This window comes from Gouania willdenowi, chromosome 21 (assembly GCF_900634775.1).
Source record: "Gouania willdenowi chromosome 21, fGouWil2.1, whole genome shotgun sequence".
Classification (NCBI taxonomy): domain Eukaryota; kingdom Metazoa; phylum Chordata; class Actinopteri; order Blenniiformes; family Gobiesocidae; genus Gouania; species Gouania willdenowi.
In genome coordinates, this window is record NC_041064.1 from 14,703,145 (window position 1) to 14,728,026 (window position 24,882).

The 24,882-nt window shown below is 35.9% G+C and overlaps 1 protein-coding gene across 3 annotated transcripts in view; it reads right to left on the reverse strand.

Annotated features, from left to right (window-relative positions):
* Positions 1-24,882, reverse strand: part of gpc6b (glypican 6b) — a 92,929-nt gene that overhangs the window by 45,849 nt on the left and 22,198 nt on the right. For 2 of the 3 annotated variants that reach the window (XM_028436918.1, XM_028436917.1), the window contains exons 2-4: positions 23,832-23,990; positions 12,555-12,946; positions 6,244-6,409 (exon numbers count right to left, since the gene is read on the reverse strand). In XM_028436918.1, the coding sequence (XP_028292719.1) occupies positions 6,244-6,409; positions 12,555-12,946; positions 23,832-23,990 (717 nt within the window). Of the gene's footprint in view, positions 1-6,243; positions 6,410-12,554; positions 12,947-13,050; positions 13,081-23,831; positions 23,991-24,882 lie in introns of those variants that run through there. The other variant, XM_028436919.1, reaches the window with a different exon arrangement.

Here is a 24,882-nt window from a genome sequence, read left to right on the forward strand (position 1 = left end):
TTTAAACAGCAGAGGACTATATATTTATCCTTCTCGTCCAAAAGTGTAGGCGGCGGGCGGAATCTGCTACTACTTTCTTTCTGGCCGCCTTCTACTCTTAAACATGTTCATAAATGATTCCTTACCCCTTTAGCACCGAAAGAATATCTGTAATATTACGTGAATATCCGTAAAAGTCACATTTTTCTATTAGCTCTGTCTGCTATGCATAGCATCTCTTCTTCACTGCAAGAATATCTGCATGCCAACTGGGTTACCAGCGCCCTTTGCTGGTCCAAACAAATATCTGACGAAAATACAGTGCCATGACTGTTTTTTTTAAACGTCCAATTGTTAAGGCACAAAATAAATTTTCAGTTGCACTTTTAAGAAGAAAAATAACTATTATGCAGTTTTGCATTGTTTACTATAGAACCAGAATTTAACTTAAAAGGCTTCTTCTATATTTGTATTATTCCTTTATTTATTTCATTTAAGATTTATTTTTAGTTAAATTGCATTGTTTTGAATAGTTTATCAAGGGATTCTTTTGACAATGAAAAATGAAAGGAAAATAGTGCAGTATTTTCTACATAACTACTGTTATGTTCCCAGAGAATAATGATTCGATACCAAATGTGTAGTGATAACATATGAGGCAGGTGAAGAAGACAGAAATATAAGGTGTTAATTAAGTGCGAAGACGAGAAATTTGATGAACATATGATGGCACGTCACACGTCACAACACTATCGTAAAACAAGAAAAAAAAAGTTTGTCATGTAACATTATTTATTGTATCATTGTCATGTATAATAATTAATTATTGTTGTTTTATCAACACCTATGAGTGCATAAGTGTTGGATTTTCACTGTCAAAACATTTGCAGAATTTTGGTTAATATCAAATTTTATATCTAATTTTTGGTGAAGCATTACAAGTTCATGAGATATGAAATCACTGACATCAAATCAGATGGTTTCCACATTATAAGACCAGTTTGTATTGCACAAACAAGGTCCTGCCTTGGTAAATGTACTGTAGATATACTTTAAAGTGTAACTAAACCCCAACTGAAACAAAATGTCTTTGGTATGAAGTAGTGTTGATAATTGATTCTTGTCCAACTCTCAACATTTTTCTCAAAGTATTTAATTTTGGAATATTTTGTTGTAAAAATCTAATAGTGACTGCCTTCAGTGTTGAATTACAATTTGATTTCGCTATTGGCTGAGAATGGTAGTTTGTGATGTTTTGTTGGCTTTTTACGTGACAAAAACCAATGTTGCTCCGCCCCTTCTATAAAAAGCACTTGTGGGCTCTGCAATTAGTGAAGAGTAGGTTGGATTGAGAGGAATTTGATTAGATAGTGAGAATTGAGTAGCTAGTTAGCATAGCATAAATTGTTCTTTGGAGATTTTAGGGCGTGTCTTAACTGATCCAGAAGTCTCCCAGAGCAGCTGTGGCTACAATAGTAGCTTACCACCACTAAGTGTGGAGTGAAAGAATAATGGCATGTAAAGCGCTTTGAGTCACCAAAATAAGGCGCTCTATAAATTAAATGCATTTTTATAATCAAGGATTATTTTTTTTTAATTTCCAGCCTTAGAGGACGAATAATATTAGACTAAACTTTAGGAACAAATCTTCTGTTTGTACTTTCAATATTTAGTGATAAACTTTTTCTGTCTCCTGTTGTTTGAGAAGTTTAGACTTCCACCCAGCAGTATACTGCCAACAAGAGATCCTCTCTAACCTCAAACATACAAAGTTTGTGTTTGAGTAAACAACTTTTTTCACTCCAGCGACTTCTGCAGCAGATACTACGGCACACAGTCCGGATTTCAACATCACCAAGTCTAGTATTACATAATGAAACAGAAACTACTGAGACAACTTGATCTTTATCTACAAAACAACAAAAGAAGCTCTCCAAAAATTTGAGACAACTAACACATCCAGTGGTCCGATGCTTCAAAAACAGACTGTTTACTGAACTACATAACAATGCATTTCGCAGGAAACAATTATTCCTCCCACCCCTTTGAAAAGACATCTCACTTTTTCTGTAGGTGTTAAACTGGCTCTATATTTCTAATGGGATTTGTCCTAGTTATTTGAAAGGATTTGGTCAAATATTGCTGTTTAAATGCATGGGTTTTTTTTTTTTTTTAAAGGCAAGCTGATTTCCTTTCCGTGCTCTATTTACTTTCATAAGACTGGGAGTTTACATTTGCACTGAAGGCTGTGGCCACTTGACAACAAGTCAAAGAATGTTTGTGTTTGCCAAAAAGCGATCAATAAATATTTAAAGTTCAAGCAAACAAACCCGAGTCTAAACATATCCTCATGGACAAAGTATGGAGTTGATTATTAAAGAAGTTTTATAAACAAAAAAAATCAATAAATGAATTAAAGTTGGTATAGGCACAGTAATATTTGATTGTTTGTGGGGTTTTTAAGTATATAGGTCTTTTCAGGTCATTAGCAACATTTTTTTTGTTAAAAGGATTTTTCAAGTAAATTAAACACATTGCCACACACTGGTTTTATACTTCGGTTAATTTATTGCTGTCTACAATCATCAAAATGAGTCTTTTATGAAAAAACCTTCTCGATCCGAGCTGATAAAACATCACAGTTGGCATTGATATTGCTCTATGAATCCACTAGGGGCACTCCGAGTTGCCATGGCAACCAATTCAAGGACCTAATGGTCCGAGAATGAAAATGTGGTGACTGTAGATGAGATAGTAATAAATGTACCACAAATAACAGTGTTACATTTTTTCCAGAAATACCTGAAATTGTAAAGTTAGAGCAACTACTGTATTCGTGCAGAAATAGGAAATAGAATAAGACAGTGTAAAAAGGGGAGGATCTGTCAGTATTCATATTTAACATTGAGCATAAATAAGCCTTAAGTCTGATATATGGTTCTGCGTAAAATCAACGCCGTAGACGCACGTAGCGTGCTACGTAGGCGTAGACCCCCTCCCAAAAATCCTGACTACACTACCTTTTCCAGTCAACATCGCCATGTTTCAACTTTTCGTGGAGCGATACGAGAGATTTTTCTAGAATGGATTGAGTCAAAGAGAGAACCGAGATGGACTAAGAGTGCCAGAGTTTTATTATTTCTATTCATGGTTGTAGAGGGTCCCCTCACCCCCAACGTGACTGTTGACTGGAGCAGTCGACAGTGCGCTCAATACACTTTTATACTTTGTTTACGTGTTGCATATGTTTATAATGAACAATAAAGCACACGTTTTGAAACCATTGTTTTCATGTTTGTGTCCAACAATAATACACACATGTTTAGGTACAGTAGGTAAGTAATAATCCAGAAATAAATCACATTTTAAGATGCTAAAAAAACAGTAAAACATTGTTTTCTGTGACATAGACTGCAAAAAGAATGGACAAGACAAGCTGACCGCTGGAGTGAAGCTTTTATTTTTAGAGCTCCCCCTGCTGACTGGCTGCAGTATAGGTAATAAACCCCGCCTCCTCAATGATAATAGATGGGATGTGGGTCAAACTGTAAAAGTTAAAATACTCGTCACACAATTTTTCCCCAATTATCAGCCTAGATTGTGTTGAAGTGCTCATTTTTCAGTGAAGTTTGTTTTAAATTAGTGATCGACCGATACAACGGCCGGTTTTTGCGTTTTGAGAGCAGAAATATTTTTTTCTTTTTCTTGTCCTACATCACCTGTTTCTTATATTTGTTAAATATTTTTTACTTGTTGTCGTTCTACCTCACCTTTGTTCATTTCAATAAATGTTGCTTTTAAAAAAAAGAGACTCGTACCATTTGTTATCATTGTGTAATTTTTATAATGTAAATTGAGGGAGCAAAATTAGTGTCGCACCAAATATCGTTTCAAGAAAATCGGCAGTCCGTATAGGTTGATGGGAAAAAAAATCGGTATCAGCATCAGCCCTAAAAAATCTATATCGGTCTATCCCTATTTCAAATACGTTATGATGATGATTGACAGCCGTGGATCTTGCGTAGCTCTCTTTGTGAATAGCAGTTACATTGTGAAGGAAAGCCGAGACGCCAATAAACTAGATATTTGAGTTGAAATATATCGTGGTTTTGTACTAACCTCTATGATCTGAACAAGCCGTTGGTAGAATTTCCAGACAGGAAAGATGCGCAGGTCATCAGGGCAGTATGCTAAATGGGTGGGGCGTGTTACAAAGGCTCCTTCCACTGGACCCTACTGCACAGACTTTAGCTCCAAATGACATCAAATTTGCAAGATGGAAGCGCCCCTAAGCGCCGTATTTTGGCTTCAAGAACGTTGAGTTCTGTGACCGGAAGATAAACAAGGGCTTTTTAATGCTCCTCTGTAACCACACACACACACACACACACAACCCCCTAGCGATATGGTGGCCAATCGCATAGTGATGCGTTCCCTCAACGCAGAACTACAGTTGGCCAACCTCTGCGTCACGTTGGCGGCGTAAGTTCTGGCGTAGAAGTATATACCAGGCTTTAATCTAAAAGTGTAGGAAACGAGTGCGAGGAAAAGGTACTGCTTACTATTAACTTCAACGATCACTGTGAATAAAGTAAAAAAATCAGGAAGCCTTTGAAATTAGCGAGCAAAATCCTTCTTAGTGAAATTTTAAAATGATGTGACTTTATATACTTTAATTTAAGTAACCAAAGCTGGTTTGTAATTAAAAGTTTTTTTCGTTTAAATGACCACAAATTACTCTTAAAATAAGAAAAGTCATAATATGTACTGACATGAACTGAAACCGATGATCCAGGTGTTCAATTACACTTTGGTAAAAATTTAAAAATGTGTTTGATCAAGAAAGCTAGCAGACACCAATCATAGTTTTCCTAACTTTATTTTGATCCAGTTTTTATCATCAGCTGGAATCTGTTTTTGTAGTGACAGATAAACAATCTGTAGATTCCTTTCATGTTTCTGTGCATTCTGGCGTAACTGAACAACTTTTTAACTCAACTCGTCCCTTCAAAACACAAAGCTCCCTGTGGTGCACTTCTGCTAGAAAAATGAGTCAGTGTTTAGCCCAGCAGGAAAGCAGAATCATCCAGTAAAAAAAAAAGGAGTTCTTAAAATGAAATGATGATAGAAAAAAAAATGAAAAATGGCACCTTCTTATCTAGTCTGTCAATAAAATTGATGTTGTTGAAATATGAAAACAACACAGAACAAGTGGCAACCTCTCCTGAAGAGGCAAATGATATTTTTTAACAAAATTCTCTGCAATGTGCCAATTTCTTGCACATTATTTTCATTTGTTATGCAACTCAATATTAAGGAAACAGTGTCAGCATTTGTCAATGTGTTCAAATGCATAATATAACCATGACAAAGTACTAACTTCATTTTTATATTCTTAATATAAAATCCAATGTAATCTAAGAATTTGTTCTGCAAGAAACCTAACTTACAGAATCAAAGAGTGACTTTCATTTAAAAGGAAGACAATTTTTTTGAACCCATTATTGTTACTTTGTTGTTTTTGGAACAAGTACAGTAATGTTCTGGTTTTTCAACTGAGTTCAACAATGTAAAGTGCCAAAATATTTGCATTGATGGTGCATCCTGCATCTAAATCCTGCACGTTTTAGATGCATCTCTGCTTCAACACACCACATTCTAAAGTGAAGATTATCACGAGGCATTCTGCAGCATTACATGATGACACCATTAGATTTTGGTGTATTAGGGCTGGGAAAAATATCAAACTCACAGGATTGGACAGTAAAATAATTAAATTATGCACATTGTATGAATAATTATAGCCCACATCCCTACATTTACATTATAATTTAATTAATGAACATCTAAAACACGACATGTGATCCCCCATCTCTACAAAATCTGACTCTCTTATTGGAATAGCCTCTCAGCTAAAGACTGGGTTTCATTTTACAACAGCTAAAGTTACTGTAAAACCAGTTGAAATGTAAGGTACTCCTATAAGCTGGAATTTTCTACAGATATTCCTGTTTGGCTGTGCAGTTCAAGAGTATAAATGTGTTCGCCCTGATGAACTATATGGTAACCACAATAGAAAACGGTCCTTTGTGATGTAGGATTGTTAAATGCCACTCATACATAAAACATTATTTGCAAAATGATGTCTACATTCAAGCATCATGCAAAAAATTTACATATCTCCATCATGCCCTTTTCATTGCATTGTTGTAGAATCGACACAAATTGAGAGCACTGTGTATATTTAGTAAAACAAGGACTCACCAATGTACTGGTTCCACTCTGAATCCAGATCAGCTTGATTGGCCAGGCAGCCCTTCATAACATTAAGGCAGTAATTCTTACAGGGTTTCACTGATGGTATGGCCTGACAGAAGGGGCAGTACAGCATCTTCGTCAGCGCTCGAATACATGACGGGGTGCTGCTTATCTGCAGGGGCACCAAATGACAGCAGTCAGTATGTGGACAACATCGGAAGTTTTCCTAATATAAGTGAGTTTCTTAGTTTTTAGAATATGAGAAATATCTGTAGATGTTAGTTTAACCCATTTTGCAGTGACCTTGTTCGTTAATTAAAACATAGCTGTCCAGTGTCCAAAGCCATACATACGGAAGCCCTAAAGGGCCATGCTTTCATACATTTTTTTCCCTCCGTTTTTTCCCGTGATCACGAATTAATTTTCTCGAGACCTCGAGATAACGAGACTTTGTTTTTCCGTGATAATGGGATAATTATCTTGAAATCTCGAGATAACGAAACAATAGTATAGTATGATAAATCATTGCAGGAAACATCATTCAGTGTAACAATGTCAGCGGAGCAGGAACATATAGATCACCACATCTGGACTTCAGTAAAGTTAGAAAGACCCAAATAACGTCTCATTCTAACTGTTATGAAATAGCCAATGAGCTACAAGCTACAACGAGCTGATCGTCAATACAATTATTGGACATTTCAGCAGAAAATATCCCATTGTTTCCTATGAGCAGCTGACGTTGTGCAGGGACCGTCAACAAAGTGCAACCACCGACACAATAAATATTGAATATTCAATATGTCTGTGATCATGCATAGTAACGTGACCAAATTTACAGCGGGCATTGATGGTCTTTCTTTGGCCATACTACAACTCTTATTTTGCTAAAATATTAAAACGATATGAAAGCATGGCCCTTTAGGGCTTTCGTATATACTAGAGACCAGTGGGTGCTACAGTTCTTTTGAAAACATGCTCATTATCAGGTGTGAAATGTATGGATCTGCAGTGTTTGGTCACTATTTCGAGAAAGAAAAAAACAAAGAACAAAACACAAATTAGGCTATACATGGCCTAATCAGACAGTGTGCTAAATAAAAATAAGTACTAATTAAAAGTTGGTAGTTTCAGCGTGCACTTGTTCATAGTCGACTTCCAAGCAAACTCAATAAAAGCTGTGATTGGTGCACTGGAGCAGTGGGTAATAGTGTTCTATTGACTTATACAACCAAAGATGTTGGCTTTGTCTGCCATTCTTGTCGAGGGGAGAAAAGCAGCTGATTCCTAAAAAACACAGCAAGAGTCAAGGCAGGGGAAAGCCTCTCAATCCTGAACGATGCACATTTGGTTATGAATAATACTGAAATACTAGAAACAATTTATTTATTTTATATTTACCTTTATTGCTAGTTAATTTCACAGGTATCACCCCTGTTTTTTTTTCTTTATTATTTTACATCAAATCTCGTGTTAAGTTGACTCTTAAGTTAAAGTTTAATGTCTGTAAAAACAACAACAACCTGAATGGCCTTGCACCACAGTGTTTATTGTGCACATCCATTTTCAGACCCGCTTGTTCCTGTTTTTTCAGGGTCGTGGAGGTCTGCAGGGTTATTTAGAGACTCCAATCAACCAAACAGTCATGTTTTTGGATTGTGGGAGGAAGCCGGAGTACCTGGAGGAAACCCATGTAGCACGGGGAGAACATGTAAACTCCACACAGAAGGGACCCAGGGCTTGAACCCAGGACCTTCATGCTGTGAGGCGGACGTGCTAACCACTAAACCACTGTGCTTTATTGTGCACATTTATGCAGGAGCTGATATATTTATGTAGTTCTATTGAACTTGTAATTTACAAATGTGTTGAAATAGAGGTCATTCTGCTTCCCCGCATAACATTACTATTTATAAATGCAATTATAGGCCTACTAGTAATTATTATAGACTAAATTATTATAATATCAAATCAAGATCACCCACACACTAATAGCCACCACTGGTGGTAATAAAAGATATCATCAGTGGTCCTAATGTTATGGCTGATTGGTGTATTACCTATTATATAGAAACTAAAGTGAGCGAGCTACTGAATATGATTTCTGAAGAGTGTGCCTTGCACAACAATAGGTCTCTTAACATGCAAATGGGCTCTGGAGCCTTGTTGGTCCGCTGAGATGAATGATCCCTCACTTCGTAGCTAATGGACTATTTCCTCTGCTCCATAAGACACCAACAAGTGCCTTGTTAGGCACTATTCAGTCTGGAAACTGGCCTTTTTGTGCTACACTCTGATATGTCACACAACCATTTATTAGCATCTAATTTCCCTCACAACTCAAGTGCAACACTGGCTTTTGTTGCTATTTTTCCACAATAAATCTTTTGAAGTGCTTCAATGCCGTTTAGCTATTTTTCTGCACAAGATGATTTGGCAAATACATTTGAACTCTCCCAAATTAATTGAATTGTAAAACAGGGACATTTAGGATTTAATTTGTTTTATTGTGAGCAAGAAGTGGAAATACTGAAAGAATCTAAAGGTTAAATGACTGTAATATATATTAGGTGAAAATCAGCAGAGGTGAAAGTAACTGATTACAAGTAGTCACGTTACTGTAACTGAGTTGCTTTTATGGGTACTGTAAGGTACTTAAGTATGTTCTAAAATAAGTAAAGTAATTCATTATGTTTCTACACCCAACAGTTACTTAGTAAAATATATATTTTTTGTTTTAAAATGATCAACAGACATTGTGAAACTACAAAAAATGAAATGACCAGACAACAATCAAATGTATCACATCATAGCCGACCAATCAGATTAAACATAATGCACAGCGCCAAAACAGCATTGAATGAAGGTTATTTTCTCAGTTTTAGAGTCTGAGATTTTTTATTTTTATTTTGAATTGAATTCATCAATGTTATTTTATTTAAAAAATAATTGTACATTTTATACAGATATCTGTGTGGAAAAGAAATTAAGTTCCAATTGTGGAAGATCTTGTCTGCTCCTACTTACTGTATGCAAGGGAAGATTTATGACCAAAAATAAAAGTATGGAGGTAGATTTGTGTTTGTATTATTCAATAAAAAAAAAAAAAAAATTAAAAAAAAAAAACATTTTCAATCAAAAAAAAGTTTACTTCAATCAAAATTTTATATTTTAAAAGAGCAAAAAAAAGTAATCTCTTTTTGTATTTTAGCCATATTATGGGTAGTACATTTGTGTCTTCATTATTCAATAAAAAATTCACAATTTAAAAAAAAAAATTTCAAACGCAATTATTTGGGTCGCAAATGTTGGTTTTTTTTGCATTTGAACACTTTTTTTTTCTTTGACTTAAGATATTTATTTTTGATTGAAAATGTTTTTTTGATTGAATAATAAAGACACAGATCTTCCTCAATATAAAAGTAACTAATAACTTTAACTTTGAGTACTATTTAATTGAGCTACTTTTTACTTGAGTTTGTTTCATGTATGACTTACTTGTACTTGTACTGGACTACAATTACAATCATGTAACAGTACTTCTACTTGAATAGGCTATATCAGTACTCTTTACACCTCTGAAATCCAGCTTAAGTTCATTAATTCAATTTAATTATGCGTTAAAAACATTTCTATACGTTGCCAGGTACTAAAATGATAGGCTTAGTTCCTAAAGAGTCAGAGGGGTTAGCGGCATCAGCACTGAGACTATACTGCACTAGCTGAGTGAGTTATAGCAGTCCAGAATTCAGGTGACAGAAAGATGAGTGACCTTCACTTAGTCTGCAAATTTGAGAGATGACCTGATATCGGTAGTAAGTGTTAATGTTTGACGGGATTTGACCTTACTTCTATTTCCATTCAGTGGCAAGGATCTCAAAGTGATAGGAGTAGATGGATTCGTGCAGCTCCCCCCAAACGTAGCGGGGAGTGAGTGACTACATCTGACATCATGCCAGCACCGGCAGACTGAAACACTTTGCTGTAATTTTGAGGTCATGCCATGATATGATCAGAGTTTCCTTCTATGCAGGTTTTTAACTGTCACTGAAATTGTACCACTATTGTTTTGTAAAAAGAATGTCTTTTTTAATATTACACAAAAAAACTACAACCTCCAATAATCATTTCTAAACATATATTTAAAAAATACACTAAGATGTTATTTAGTGACATACACCAAAAATAATTATCTGTTATTATTATTATTATTATTATTACTTTACATTTTCAATTCAGTTATCTTGCTTTTAACTCTTTTTCTTTAACTTTTGTGTGGAATAACAACTTAAAAATTAATTTAATAAAAGTGTAAAATTGTTTAATTTGCTATTTAATGCAATGGCTCATAATTCGCGTAGCCATAGGATGCAGTTGATTAAAATAATGTTTAAAAACACACAACTTAAATCAAGTAAAACATAACTATATAAAGATGAAGTCATTACAACGTGAGATCATTCAGGGTATTGTATGGAATTATTGAATCAGAATGATATTCATAATCCAAAATATCCTGCAGGTGGTGATAAATATTCCCTTTTTTTTTTTTAAATCACATCAAAAGATAATACAGAGAAAATAATTCAGAAAGAAGATTTCATCTACAATAATCAAAAGCATATATAAATAACTAATACGTCTAATGCTGTTTTTGAGCTGATAAACATTTTTTTAAAAATGTGTTGACGCCTATTTACTGTTACAGCTTTAAAATGACTGCAGCTTGCAATATACGTCTCAACTTTTTTTGCCTGTTCCCCACTGAAAACCACAATCAGTTATTATACAGGACCATGAGCTGGAAACTTCCCATTATGAACACCTTTCAGAATAAGATGATTTTGCGCATTATGCAAATAATTCATTACGTGTGTATTTAAAATATAAAAAACAACTTTACCTCATGGGTTATGTTGTAATTCCATTTGTATAAACAATAAATAAACATATTGACGCCAACTGATTTATATTTTACATTGCTGTGCTTTGAGACTGTACTAAAATGTACTCATGTACTAAACACTGTATCATCTTATTTATTTCAATAAACTGTATACTCCAGCAGCAATAGGCAAAGATGCCACATCTTTGAGACCCTTCGAAAGTGAAACATCTAGGTGGGTGTCTATTTTCATACGTCTCACACCCAATCACCAGTTCATACCAGGAGGATCAAAGGGCTGTGGTCCCAGACACATGACCTGGATTTCAGATCCCACTCAAATGTCAAGAGGTGAGGACGGGGCATGCTGGCTGGCTGGCTTGTAAGACGCGTCGGGTGTAATCCAGTAAACACACAGTAACTACACATCCTCTGTGGTCTGCGTCTAAATGGGCTTCACTACTCTTGGGGGGTGGAGAGACTGGGGGGGGGGGGGGGGGGGGGGGAGGGTAAAGGGGGAATAGCACAAAGTTCAATGAGTGCACTGAGGTTGCAGCCGTGGTCTCTCCTTCTACTTCTGTCGCTCATACTTTAGGCCTCTGCTTATTTTCAATAGCTTCGACTATACACTGCACAGTGGCTTTATAAATATTTATTATGGCATTAAAAGTCAAATCTTATACATATAGAGGCAGTGCAGGGAAAGCCAATGGTTTCTAAGGCTTTGTATTATACAGAATCAAAGCTTTACTGTAAAACCACATAAAGCAGATACTAGAAACAATCACGGTGTAATTTTTCCTCGTTGTGACAGCCTGATTCCAAGCTTTAGCCTTTTTGCTTTTCCTTTATTCTCACTTTGAACATGACCAAATACAATCCCTCCCAGGGCAGAATGATATTCAGCAGAAGCTGCATTAGGATTACACTGCATCAAACAGAATTCTGAGGCAGTGGCATGAGTAATGGCTTTGATATATTTGGTGACCAAATATTAAGCAAGAGAGCAATAAATAGTGAAGACAGGAAATTCTTCTGTCCCATTTTTCCCTGTCTGGGCATTTCCGTTGAGGAATCCACAAACCCTTAGACATTATTTTCTAGACAAGCTGCCTTAAGCTCTGAATTTCCCAAAGACATGAACCAAGAGAGGCCACATGAGTCACAAAGGCTAACGGCATGAGAAGCACTCGGGTGTGAAGACAGGGAAAGTTAGATGTCTAGTGCAGAAACATCTCAAGAAAATCCTTGGACAGAGTCAAACTTACGTGATGAAACTATTCCAATTTACAGAATTACAAAATAGAAATTAATTAACACTGAATTTGATAGAGAGAGATTGGAGGCAAAGGGGAGTGGGAGTGAGAAAAGCAAGCTGATGATTATTCTTTAAATAGGAGTTTTACATGTAGACTAGTGTAAGAGTTTTTACCTTGGACACTCTCTGGGCCACTTCTCGGCCAACGGAGAGACCTTGGACAAATGTACGGGCAGCGATGAATGCACGGGTAACCTGAGCTTTCAGCTTCCTGGGCACGTCTCCAAATGGTTTAAGCTGGTCCGTGTACTTGCTGATACACTCCAGATAGTCCTCAGTGATGACATACTGAGAGTTGAGCAGCATGAACATACGTTCCAGCAGCCTGGACCAAAAGTCGTTTAGCATTTCCTCCAGGTTTACATTCCCGCCGGTGTAATAGCGCTTCAGCTCAGCGAAAAGATTCTCAAAGACTTCCGAGTTTTGCATGTAAGGCTTTCCATAAGTTCTCACAAACATATCGTTCAGGGACCTCTCGGTGTTCTCCAGTAGCTCCAGGAAGAACTCTGGATAAAGAAGAGGAGAAAATTTATTATTTACAGTAGACAGTAATAACTATAGACTTTTTTCCAACTTTTAAAAAGTAACTAAACCCCTGCTTTCTCCTGACCTGCCATACGTAGTGCCCCTCATTGGCCGGTTTAGGTGACGTGATAGTTGCACCACGTGACTTAAATTTCTATCAGTTTTATTTTAGCTCATATTTATTTTTAGCTACCCTGCTAACCCTTTTATTTTATTTTATTTACCCTAACCCTAACCCAGGAAATACACTAAAATGTTTATTTTTTTTTCATACATGTATTTTTAAAGGAGGAATTTGCCATGTTAAATATGTTAAAATGAAAATGTTTATATATATGACAAAGGTGGGTTTCGAACCCACAACAGCGGAAGGAAGAGTTCTTCCGCTTCCGCTTATGTAGAAAAGGTCCGGAAAACGTACTCATAGTCCCCGGGGCTATAGATACGTTACCGCATCACTAGACACTTCCTTATAAAAATGCCTTGAATATGGGCGGGGATCCTGGAGCAGTTAAGACACGCCCAGTCTATACTATAAAATCTCCAATGAACAATCTATGCTATGTTAACTAGCTACTCATTACTCAATTTACCTCTATTCACTCTTTTCTCTATTCAACCTACTCACCACAGATTGTAGAGCCCACAGGTGCTAGTTTTTTTTTTATAAAAGGGGCGGGGCTAACAGTGCTTGTTTGTGACGCAAGAAGGTCCCAAAACGTCACATGGTCTTCTTCTCAGCCAATAGAAAAAAAATCAATTGTATTAGATGGGTTTCAACCCATAGAGGGCAGTCACTCTGACAATTTACAATAAAATATGAAATACTTTGACTAAAATGTTGAGAGTTGAACCAGGATCAATATGAATATACATATTTAGCAGAAAAAAAAGTGGTTTTGAGGTTTAGTTACTCTTTAAAGCTGAAAACAAGTCATTTACAAACAACGTTAAGCATTAACAATTGGTGACAACTGAGATTTTGTTAAAGGGGCCACACTTATAAACTCAGCATATCATGAAATCTGTTTCATGTTAGAAAAAGTTTCTCCATGTGCAAGTAGAGATAATGGAGCCCCAACGTTAATTATTTGTGCCACATCAAACTTAATCATTATTAAGGATTGATACTGTAGCAATATACAATGATTAAAAACAGATTTAGTCCTAATTCAATTTCAAAAAAATTGCTTTTAAGTCAAAGAAAGATGATGCCATCATGTTCTGCTGTGATTAGTTTAATCACCCTTATTAAAGCACATTACATTTGATGCACTTCAGTGCTCTGTCTTGGAGTGATTACGCTTAATCATTATATTAAGGATGGCATCAGAATAACTAAACGAAGCATGAATTGGAAAAAGACATCTAAATCCGTTTAATGAAATTCATCTGGGGGAAAAGTATTCCGCAATAAAAAATCATTTGACACACAAGAAAGCTCAGCAGAAAACATAGACATTAAGAAGTGTATCCAAATAATTGAGGGCAGTACTTGGCTTTAAATGAAAAACATGCAGAAGTTTAAAATAACAGCGCTTCTAACAGTTTCAAATATCCCAATATGTCACCGATAAAACATAGATTTTTTTTTTTTTTCAAACTTTACCTGGAGTACAGATCTGTGCCATGGCAGCCTAGATTCTTTCTATCAGTGCTATATATAAGAGAATCCTGTTCTTGAGCTCCTGCAGAGCCTAAATGATGGATGATATCCTAGATATCAGAATGTCAAAAGTCTATTTGTGCCATCTTAAAAAAAAGTCCATAAACGAAAAGAAAATTCAATTGGCTGATAAAAACAGACTTTTACACAGGAAAGTCTTGCTTTGGTCTTAAATCATAAGCAAATTGAACTGCTGTGCATATAAAAATGGTTTACTTAAACAAAAAAGCTATTTGTCAGTGTGAGCTGGACTCTCTAATTCAGTTAAGGCAAGCATAGGCAACTAGCGGCCCGGGGGCCACATGCAGCCCTCGGTCTAGTTTTGTGAAGCCCCCAAAACAAAATAATAATTCTTGAAGTTGGAAGTTATATGAAGCCCAACATAACACACAAAACTCCAGAAACATAGAAAACGACAGCAAAATGCAGAAAATGTCAACAAAAGTTCACAAAATGTCAAAAAAAACACACTAAACAACCACTTAAATGCAAAAATGACTACAGAAACAGCAACATACTGCATACAAAAGGATGCCAGAGACACAAAAAATGCCAAAGAAATTGCACAAAATGACAACAATACCACAAAAACATAACACAGACACACAAAAAGGCAAGAAAAATACACCTTGACATTGACAAGAAAATAGACTAAATGAAATAAAAAACCCACAAAAAGCCTAAAAACTAAAAAAAAACACAAAGAAAACCCACAGAAAAAGACTATAAAGATGAAACTTTTAGTTTTTGTCCTGTGTAAGTCAGCAATCTATATTTATTGAGCGCTTTTCACAGGTAAAAACCACAAAGTGCTGTACAAACATTTCAGTATCATCTCATCTAAAGAGAACATGGAAGAACTGTCACAAACAACATGGGAGACAAGAACTGTTAATGACCAGATGGGTATTTATTCTAAATACTAACATGAATGTTGATATTATGGCCCTTGGATCAGATAATCACATTTATGTGGCCCCACTCTGACAAAAGTTGCTTATCTCTTAAAGCAGCATCACCAACGTTCTGGGAATGGAGGTGATGCAGTATTGCTGCATCTGTGGCATAAAGCAGTGCCTGACACAAGCATCTCAACCGCATGTTCCTACTGCTATTCTTCAGTCAGTTACATTACCTAGAGGTTAATTAGCTTTTTATTACAAATAATTGTTGTTCCATGGCTTTGTGAGCTCTTCTGCTTTAGGTTTACGTTGTCAATTATGTGCAAACTGCTGATAGGCCTTTCATTGTTTTCTATTGGGGTGATCGACTTGCAATGCTATTTATGAAAGCAATATACTGTGAGTTTGAGCTTAGGAAGAGAACAAGAAAAGCAATAAAAGTATTGATTTGCCTTCCTGATTTTTTCTTTTTAAGCTGTGATGTTTGCTTTTATACAGAAGCCCTAAAGGGCCATGCTTTCATTCATTTTTTTTTTTCCGTTCTCCCGTGATCACGACTTAATTTTCTCGAGATAACAAGACTGTTTTCCCGCGATAACAGGATAATTATCTCGAGATGTCAAGATAACAAAACAATAAATCATTGCAGGAAACATCATTCAGTGTAACAATGTCAGCGGAGCAGGAACATATAGATCACCACATCAGGACCCAAATAACGTCTCATTCTAACTGTTGTGAAATAGCCAATGAGCTACAAGCTGCAACGAGCTGATCTTCAATACAATTACTGATCATTTCAGCAGAAAATATCCCATTGTTTCCTATGAGAAGCTGATGCTGAGACGTTGCCCAGGGAACGTCAACAAAGTGCAACCACCGACACAATAAATATTGAATATTCAATATGTCTGTGATCATGCATAGTAACGTGACCAAATTTACTGCGGGCGTTGATGGTCTTTATTTGCTCATACTACAACTCTTATTTAGCTAAAGTACCCTTTTGTATATTTTTGATTATATGTATATCATATTGATTATTTTTTATTTTTATATTTGAACAACTTTTTCAAAAACACATTTACAAAATGAGAGGAAAAACACTTTGATGATTTTATTTTGTAAATGTATTTTTTAAAAAGTGTTTGAAAACTAATAAAAAAAGATTAAAATAAAAATAAATTGATACAAATTTAAAAAAAATATTTTACCACAACATTACTAAAAACAGTAGTTTATAAATAGATAAAAGTCTTACATAAAGTGTTGTTTCTTAGTTACTTTACTGCCATGCATCAACTTTTGTTTACTATAGTGTTTTAACACAGGCTGGTATTAAACAATTGAAATATATTAAGTGAGTTTAGAAAATAATGTATACTTTAATATCCCCTTATATATTGCAATTTTGAAATAATGCAGTCTGGAACTCCTGCAGCATCCTGAGATAATGTGAGAATTCTTATTGAATTCCAACCAGCATCCTGTTTTCAGGCTGGATGGTCCAGTTAGACATGGTTTGGGATTTTGCTGACCAAGCAGAACTTTTCTGGCATCACTGAACTTAACATTCATTTGGTCACACGCATTTGCATCTGGTCGCTGCCAATGTCAACCACCGTAGGGTCCTGAATCTCTGGCAGCGTTTAAGGAGTCATTTCATATCAAGCAGCTTTCCAACAATGTGACTGAAACCATCGGATGCCAGGGCTAAATGTCAGCGTGAAACTGATAGGAATAGATCTAGCTGGTGAAAAGCGCAGCTCAGTTGGTAATTGTGGTAAGGATGGTGAACCATTTAACACGTATTATTCAGTTTGCAATGAGATAATGGAATTCTCTGGCCATTTATATGTTTGTCCAACTCATTCCAGCCATTTTTTTGGGTTTGTTTTATGATCCCATGCCTCCATTCATTTCACACCCACTTATCCAGCCAGAAAACACAATTGTGCAGTGAACATATATCAGAGCACAAGGGACGGTAAACTCTAGTCAGCTCTAAAATTTATTACATACAGTAGGGCCGTTGGGCACCACTATGGTTCTAGTTTGCAAATTGCAAAACAACACATTGCTTTTTCACACAAATACAAGCATAAATAGAGGTGGGATGATATTTCTAGCTGCAAAATTCATACAATTAACACTTTTTTTTTTTTTGCCTGCTTTTTACAGAAGTGACTTTTCCTACTAAAAGACACCAAAAAGTAAAGACCATGTCATTTTAATGGGATAAAAACAAATATAATTGCCAAAAGTGCCTTTATAGCTAATGGCCATTACAACTTTTCTTATTAGCATAGACTATTAGGGTCAGTACAACACCAGAAGACATGACACATTTTGACACATGGTCTTTGTTGTCTAATGGCAAACTTGTGTTTGTGATAAGTATGAGAGTGTGGGCGCATATTGTAGATGAGATCGGTTATGGATAATATGGAGCCCCAGACATGACAGTGTAAAAAAAAAAAAAAAAAAGGCAGCACCTCATCGTCATGTTATTATTAAAATCGTAAAACCAGTAAATAGGCACAGATTCATGTATTTTACCTTTATCGAACCAGCAGAGAAAGGCTGGACTTTCCTCCAGCTAGGTATAATTGTACCTGCATGATTGATAATTAATTACAATCATGGCGTAATTATAATTGTAATTGTAATTTAAAAAATCTGTTGCTGTCGTTTTCGCAATTAAATTGTAATTGAGTTGAGATAGTTGACTTTGTAATTGTAATTACCATAAAAATTCTACACAAATTATCAATCATAATTTAACATACAACTGGGGAACCATGTTACAGTTCTATGTACAGTTCTACACATATATAGTTAACACTTAATAAAAATATGTTCCATATCAAGCTCCATTTTTAAAAAAATTCAATCTAGGGGTATACTGACAAAAAAAACTGTCAGACGCCCCCAGTAAAAACAATAACGCCATTATTTTTATTGATTAGGAAGCCTAACAAGGTAACCAGTATATAAGAAATAAATATGTTTATATATATAAATTAGTTTTTAGTGTATTCTACAGCTGATTTAGGACCCGTTGATGCTAACAGAAAGCTAACACAAGAGGAAGGCTCACTTTTATTAGGTTATTTATTTCAAGGTCAGTAATTGTGATTAATTGTAATTGAACTTTAGCAATTGAGAACGTAATTGTAACCAACTTCCTGAGGATAAAAAATAATTGTAGTTTAATTGTAATTGGAAAAAATGCTGGTCACTATAATCGTAATGGAACATGGGTAATTGAAAATGTAATTGACCCCAAGTCTGGTACCAACCATCTTAACACCCAATGATGGGTTATGGCTCACTGGTAAGCAGTGTTGGGAACTTTACTTTAAAAAAGTAATTAGTTATAGTTACTCACTACTTCATCCAAAAAGTAACTGAGTTAGTAACTGAATTACTCTATAATAATAGTAACTCATTACCAAGGAAAGTAACTATTTGCGTTACTGTTAAAAACAAATTCAGATGTTTTAGATGCGTGTGTCGTTATGAGGTGCTTCATTAAATTTGAGTTGCTTACAACGGATGTCGACAAAGTCTTTGCTCCTGGATATAATGAACACTTCACGTGCACGTTCTTGTCTTTGACCACAATTCATTTAAAGTAGTGTTTGTATCGCCACCTTAAAAAAAGACAACTTTTCATCGGACTGCTCAACACTCGCCATCTCTGCTGATTCATCAAATCTCTAGTGATTGTGTGTGTGGTGCGTGTGCTGGCACACGTGTAAAAACACTGGCTCTGATTGGCTATCATGAAACATGACGCCGCCTTAGCCATTCATAATCGATCACCTTGTTTTTAACCCACCTCCTCAAACCAGGGGTGCTTTCGGATAACAGTTTATTCAATCAATGCATGTAACGCACCGCATTTAACGTTCAGTAACGTTAACGACGTTGTAACGGCAAAAAAAGTAGATAGTTAGATTACCCCGTTACTAAAAAAAAAAAGAAAAACACCGTTATTTTAAACACTGCTGGTAAGGGACCAAACTTTTTTGATAAGCATGAAATATATCAAAATTATTAGCCAATATAGTATAGCAGCATCATATTTTACACAAACACATTCGGTCCCTAGCTTGTAATAGACTCTCTCTGTGGATGTTTCTCTGCATCCTCCAGACTGTGCCCTCTCACTGTGACACTGACACGCATGGGCTGAGGTGTCAGGAATGCGTGGGCTGCCCGACTACCAGCTTCAGTAACACTCATCACAGTCTGCATAAGGTGTAGAAAATATATACACAAACAACTGTTGTTGTGTCACTGGAACTCCGGTTGTGTGCTGAAAAAGAAGATGAAGCACTTAGAGCTGTAAATTATAACTTCTGTCATTTTTGGACCTTTAATTATACACTTTTACATCAGACAAAAAAACAACTACTTTGGTGATATTTTCATGTCAAAAATGCACTTGAGATACAATACAATTACAGAATATTCAGTTTTTACAGTACATGCAATTTTATGGCGACTATTTAACGATTCTCTTTTGCTCAAATATTAGCAAAGATTTAGAACAATCAACAGACAGGGTGAAATTTCCCCTCTGCAGTCAACCTTTCATATCTCACAGGGTATCCATAGAGACCCTTCACCGTCACCGTCTCCTGTAATAAACCTTTGCATGCCATCTGTTCCGGCTTTAATGAAATTATAGGAACAGGCGAAGCACCCTGGGAGCACAAAAGGTGCTTGGCTTTGTGCATCTAAATGCTGATGAAAAAAAAAACAAAAAAAAAAAACACTCATCCTCATTTGAGTTTCCATTTTAATGTTTATCATCATGACAGCTGGTGACCAAAAATAGCACTTCTTTATTGTCATTATTTTATTTATACATGGTTTAAGGAATCACATTTGAACATATTCATGTGCCAAAAAAAAAATATAATATTATATGATGATGAGTTTGAAATCAATGGGAATAAAGGGACAAGCCATTTACTGCTGAACATCAGTGTTGGGGTAGTCATGAGATTACTTTACTAAGTACTGCATTTGAAAAGTAACTTTATTTTCCTGTTTCTTAATTTCTCGTGTAGATACATGGCCAAACATCATAGGCTTATCACTTAACACTTAACATGTTTGTATAGTATTTATTGATTGATTATTGGAGATATTTAGTTTTCACAGCAGCCAACAGATGGAAAGCAAAATAAACAATAAATACCAACTAAATATACATTTATTCCATATGTTCATATTCAAAGTTATTCTTTTTCAGATACATAGTCGGCATCTGTTCTTTACTTATTTTTTATTTCTGAGGGCCAGTGTCTAGAATCTCCATCTGCTCATGCATTGTAATCTTTTTCTGGTGCTCGGTGTTTAGCTCCAGTTTGTGTCTAATGGTTTTAGGGTTCAGTTTTATTTTAAAGTGGTGTTTTACAAACGTAAAGGGGTCATTGTTCTTTTTCCCTCCTTCTTTACGGTCTCTTAAAGTTTTCTTTAAATGTGCCAGTCAGCTTCTGATGTGTGAATAACCTCTGGATCTCCTGCCGTCTCCTGGACTTGTTTGGCTTTTTCTTTTCCATTCCCAGCTTTGGGCCACTTCATGCCACGTCTGCACCTTAGGTCTTTGTGGTTCCATGGTCTCTTCCCCTGGCATTTCACTTTTTTTATTGCAATTTTATTTCAGCAGCAGTGCCGATGCTCTGTAAACTTTCCTTTGTATCCCATTGCTGTGCTTCACTTCTCTGATGTGACTGGTTACTTCATAAAAACTACTGGTCAATGCAAGGCTTTTTCCAATATTTCCTTCCTTTGGGGAGCTTGAAGCTTTTTACTGATGTTATACATTCCTTAAAACACAGGTGCACACATGAGGTTTGTGTCCCACGGCTGTTGTATGTGAGTCCTGTCCGTGTCTATTGTTAATTGTGTTTTCCTGTTATTGTATTGACTTTCTCTTGCAGGTGTAAAACCACCTGAATCTACAGCACAGACTGCCACCATCGACAGACCCAAGTTTATTTAAACATAAATTTATAATAATAATAATAATAATAATGCATTGGATTTTATATAGCGTTTTATCATAGACACTCAGGGGCAGATTCACAAAAGGTTTTGTGATAATAAAATGTGTGTAAACGTCATTCCACGTGCTAATAAGGAGTACAAAGCCCAGGGAATCAGGAATCTTCAGCGCGTCAGAATGTGCCCTCATTCCATTTAGCGCGTTTCCCTCTAATTAATATGCATAGTAGGTGAATCTCCCAGGAGGAGCAAAAACATGGGAGGAGGAAATGCAAATAAATTAATCCAGGGGACGCAATGTGATTCATGAAATCTGGAATTGTTTTCCGTGATTGTTTTAGTACGGAAAAATAGAACACAGTGTGTGTTGGCTGTGCACAGAGATGGATTTATGGACATGACCATGGATCAATATTGCTTCGGGCTCACTCCTCCACTGATCTCCTTTCAGTCCAGGTTTTGTCAAAGTCTGGTGTTGTGTCAGGCCAGAATCAGCAGATCAGATGCGCAATTTATGCATGATCACTGATGGCACAACGGTGACGATGAGAGTGTACGTGAAACAGCGCTGCAGAGACCTGCGCTGGATGATGGTCAGTAGTTCATCATCAAAGAATGAAGACTGACTGAAAGACTGTGTTGCTGTATTAACTCAGATCAATAGGATGGTTTCTGTCCAAATCTGCCTATTTTGCATGCACTGATCAGAGCAAAGTTACAGGACCGGACGGAGCACCCACATTAAATGAGGGGGAAAAAAATATAATTAGGTTTTAAAGTTGTTTAAAAAAAATAATAAAAAAATAAAAATATATAAACATATATATTTGTTTATTTAGTTTTTAACATTATTTAATGTTCGTGCAGCAGACAGAGAAGTCCATCTGCCTCAAATTTAACTTCCTCAAATGTCAGTATGCTTGTGCTTGTCCACATTAAACGAGCAAAACCCTCAATTAAATAAGGGTGGTCTGCACCAGTTCTGCTCGTGCACTAATCATTGCTGCAATCTTAGTGAATTCTGCACAGCAGATGTGGAAACTGAGTCACTAAAGGATTTAGGAAAGTAACTGAATTACCACCCTTTATTTCAGATCTTAGTGAATCCTCCCCTCAAAGCGCTTTAGAGAATTTAGGCATTATTATTTCACTCTATACTTAGCGGTGGTAAGCTACTATAGTAGCCACAGCTGCCCTGGGACAGACTGTCATAGTGCGCCATTGGTCCCTCTGACCACCACCAACACTCACTCACACACTAGGCAATGTGGGTGAAGTGTCTTGCCCAAGGGCACAATGACAGATACCTCTGGAGCGACTGCCCCCCACTGTGGCACCTGGAATTCTCAGTGGTCTCCCATATGCTGAAAAAATATTTGCCACTCAGTAACAATTTGTTGTTACATGAATTAGTAGACGGTGTTTGATTGAATTTTGTGCTTTTCACATTTGGCTTTCTTTCACTAGTTACTGACACTTATCTACAATGTTTTACATAGAGCTAATACAGATTAAATAAATACACTCTAATAAACCTTTGTATTTCAAAGTGGAGATGGAACATAACAAACAGCTACAGTGTAATTACATTAGCTCTCAAAGCATTAACCATTTCACTTAGAGATTGAACAAACTTACAGTATCTACAAGATAAACCATATATACTTACTAAGTAATATAATATACCAGTCTATCAGTTAAAACACAGTTATTAGAGCATATTTTGAAAGTAGAACCATGTGATCTTTAACTGGTTGATAAGAAAAGAGTTTAATCAGATAAAATGTATAATGAAATACAATATCATCTCAGCCCTGCAAAAATAGACCATAATGGTTAGACCCATTATCTTATTTAGCAAATAAATGTATCGTCATCTTACATTAATCTGAAGGATCAAACTCCATGGGGAAGATGCCAACAAGGACCCCATGGAAAAGATAATAATTGTTTAGTTCAAACAACAAACTTTTCAAAAAGTCACTGAATGTGCACGACAGTGTCGGTGAATTGAGGACAAATTTCAGCTAAACACAAGGCCGACCAGAGTTTGACTTTGTGCTGCTGTTTGAATTGTCAATTCATGAAATAACTTGTGTTTGTCCAAAAAAAAAAACCCAGAAAAATGAATGCATGTCTCATACACATTAATGAGATTTTTCACATTTCCGTTCTTCCTAAAAGATGACATCTAGGCTACTGAAATGAAACCATTCAAATGACCACACATTAAGTACAAGGCAGAATAACAACATAAGCATGGAACAAACTTACCATCAAATCTTTTATGTCTAGAAACAAAGGTGCTTCTCAATAGATGACTCATTTCATCCGCAAGGTTATCAAAGTCCTGTTTACTCTGTTGTCCAAATTTATCTTCCATTTCCGGGGTGCAGCATGTGTTTCCCTGAGGACAAACGCGTAGGTGATCACCTGCGAACAAAAAGACAAACACGTTGGTTTAGTGACCATGAGTCACTGGTTTTAATAAGTGGAAGAGGAATATGAAGTTTTCTTCTTTCCACAACAACAAAAAGCTGAATTTAGATTAAAGGTTACAGCTTCCTTAAATTGTACTATTGAACTAAAAACTATTAAAGCATATGTAAACCACATTGCTTTATGCAAATGAAACGTTCAATAAATTTGCTTTGCTTTCCCCCCTAACTTACCTATTTGGAAATAATTGACATTTACTTTTGTGTGTTTTGTTTGTAAGAATACAAATAATTTATTTATAAATCTATGTGGTAATGCAACATTCTGAACAACTTCTAATAGGGACATTTGAATAAATTCATTAAATCTAGCCTATCAACATAAAATGTTCATCATGAAGTTGGAAAACAAAGATACAAGCTACTCTTACAAATCTACATATTAAATTATGCCTGTTTTCACACTATTGCACCTAAACAGAGGGTACCATATGTCAGAAGGAAATCACACTTTGTTGTGTTAGAAAAACGTGTGAAATTAGTGTATTAAAAACACAATTTAGTGCTACATTGAGAAGCCGCCACTTGTGTTTTCTTTTTACTGAAATGAAGAGAGAGTTTTGTGAATAAAAAGCTCATTAGAATGACAAAATTCCCTTCAGATGTGTAGAAGAGTTGAAGTCTGGTGGAGGCGATAAACTCAAAAGCAGAATCTTGACAGCAGCAATGGTATGGCACAAATATTGAATCAAATAAACTAAACTAAACGCAGGTATTAAAACAGACAAACTCAAACTCTGGATAAAACCACAGTGGACCAAATGACTGAAAAACTAAAGACTATTGACACACAAAATTTACACTGTGGTGGAGGTGAGAACACACTT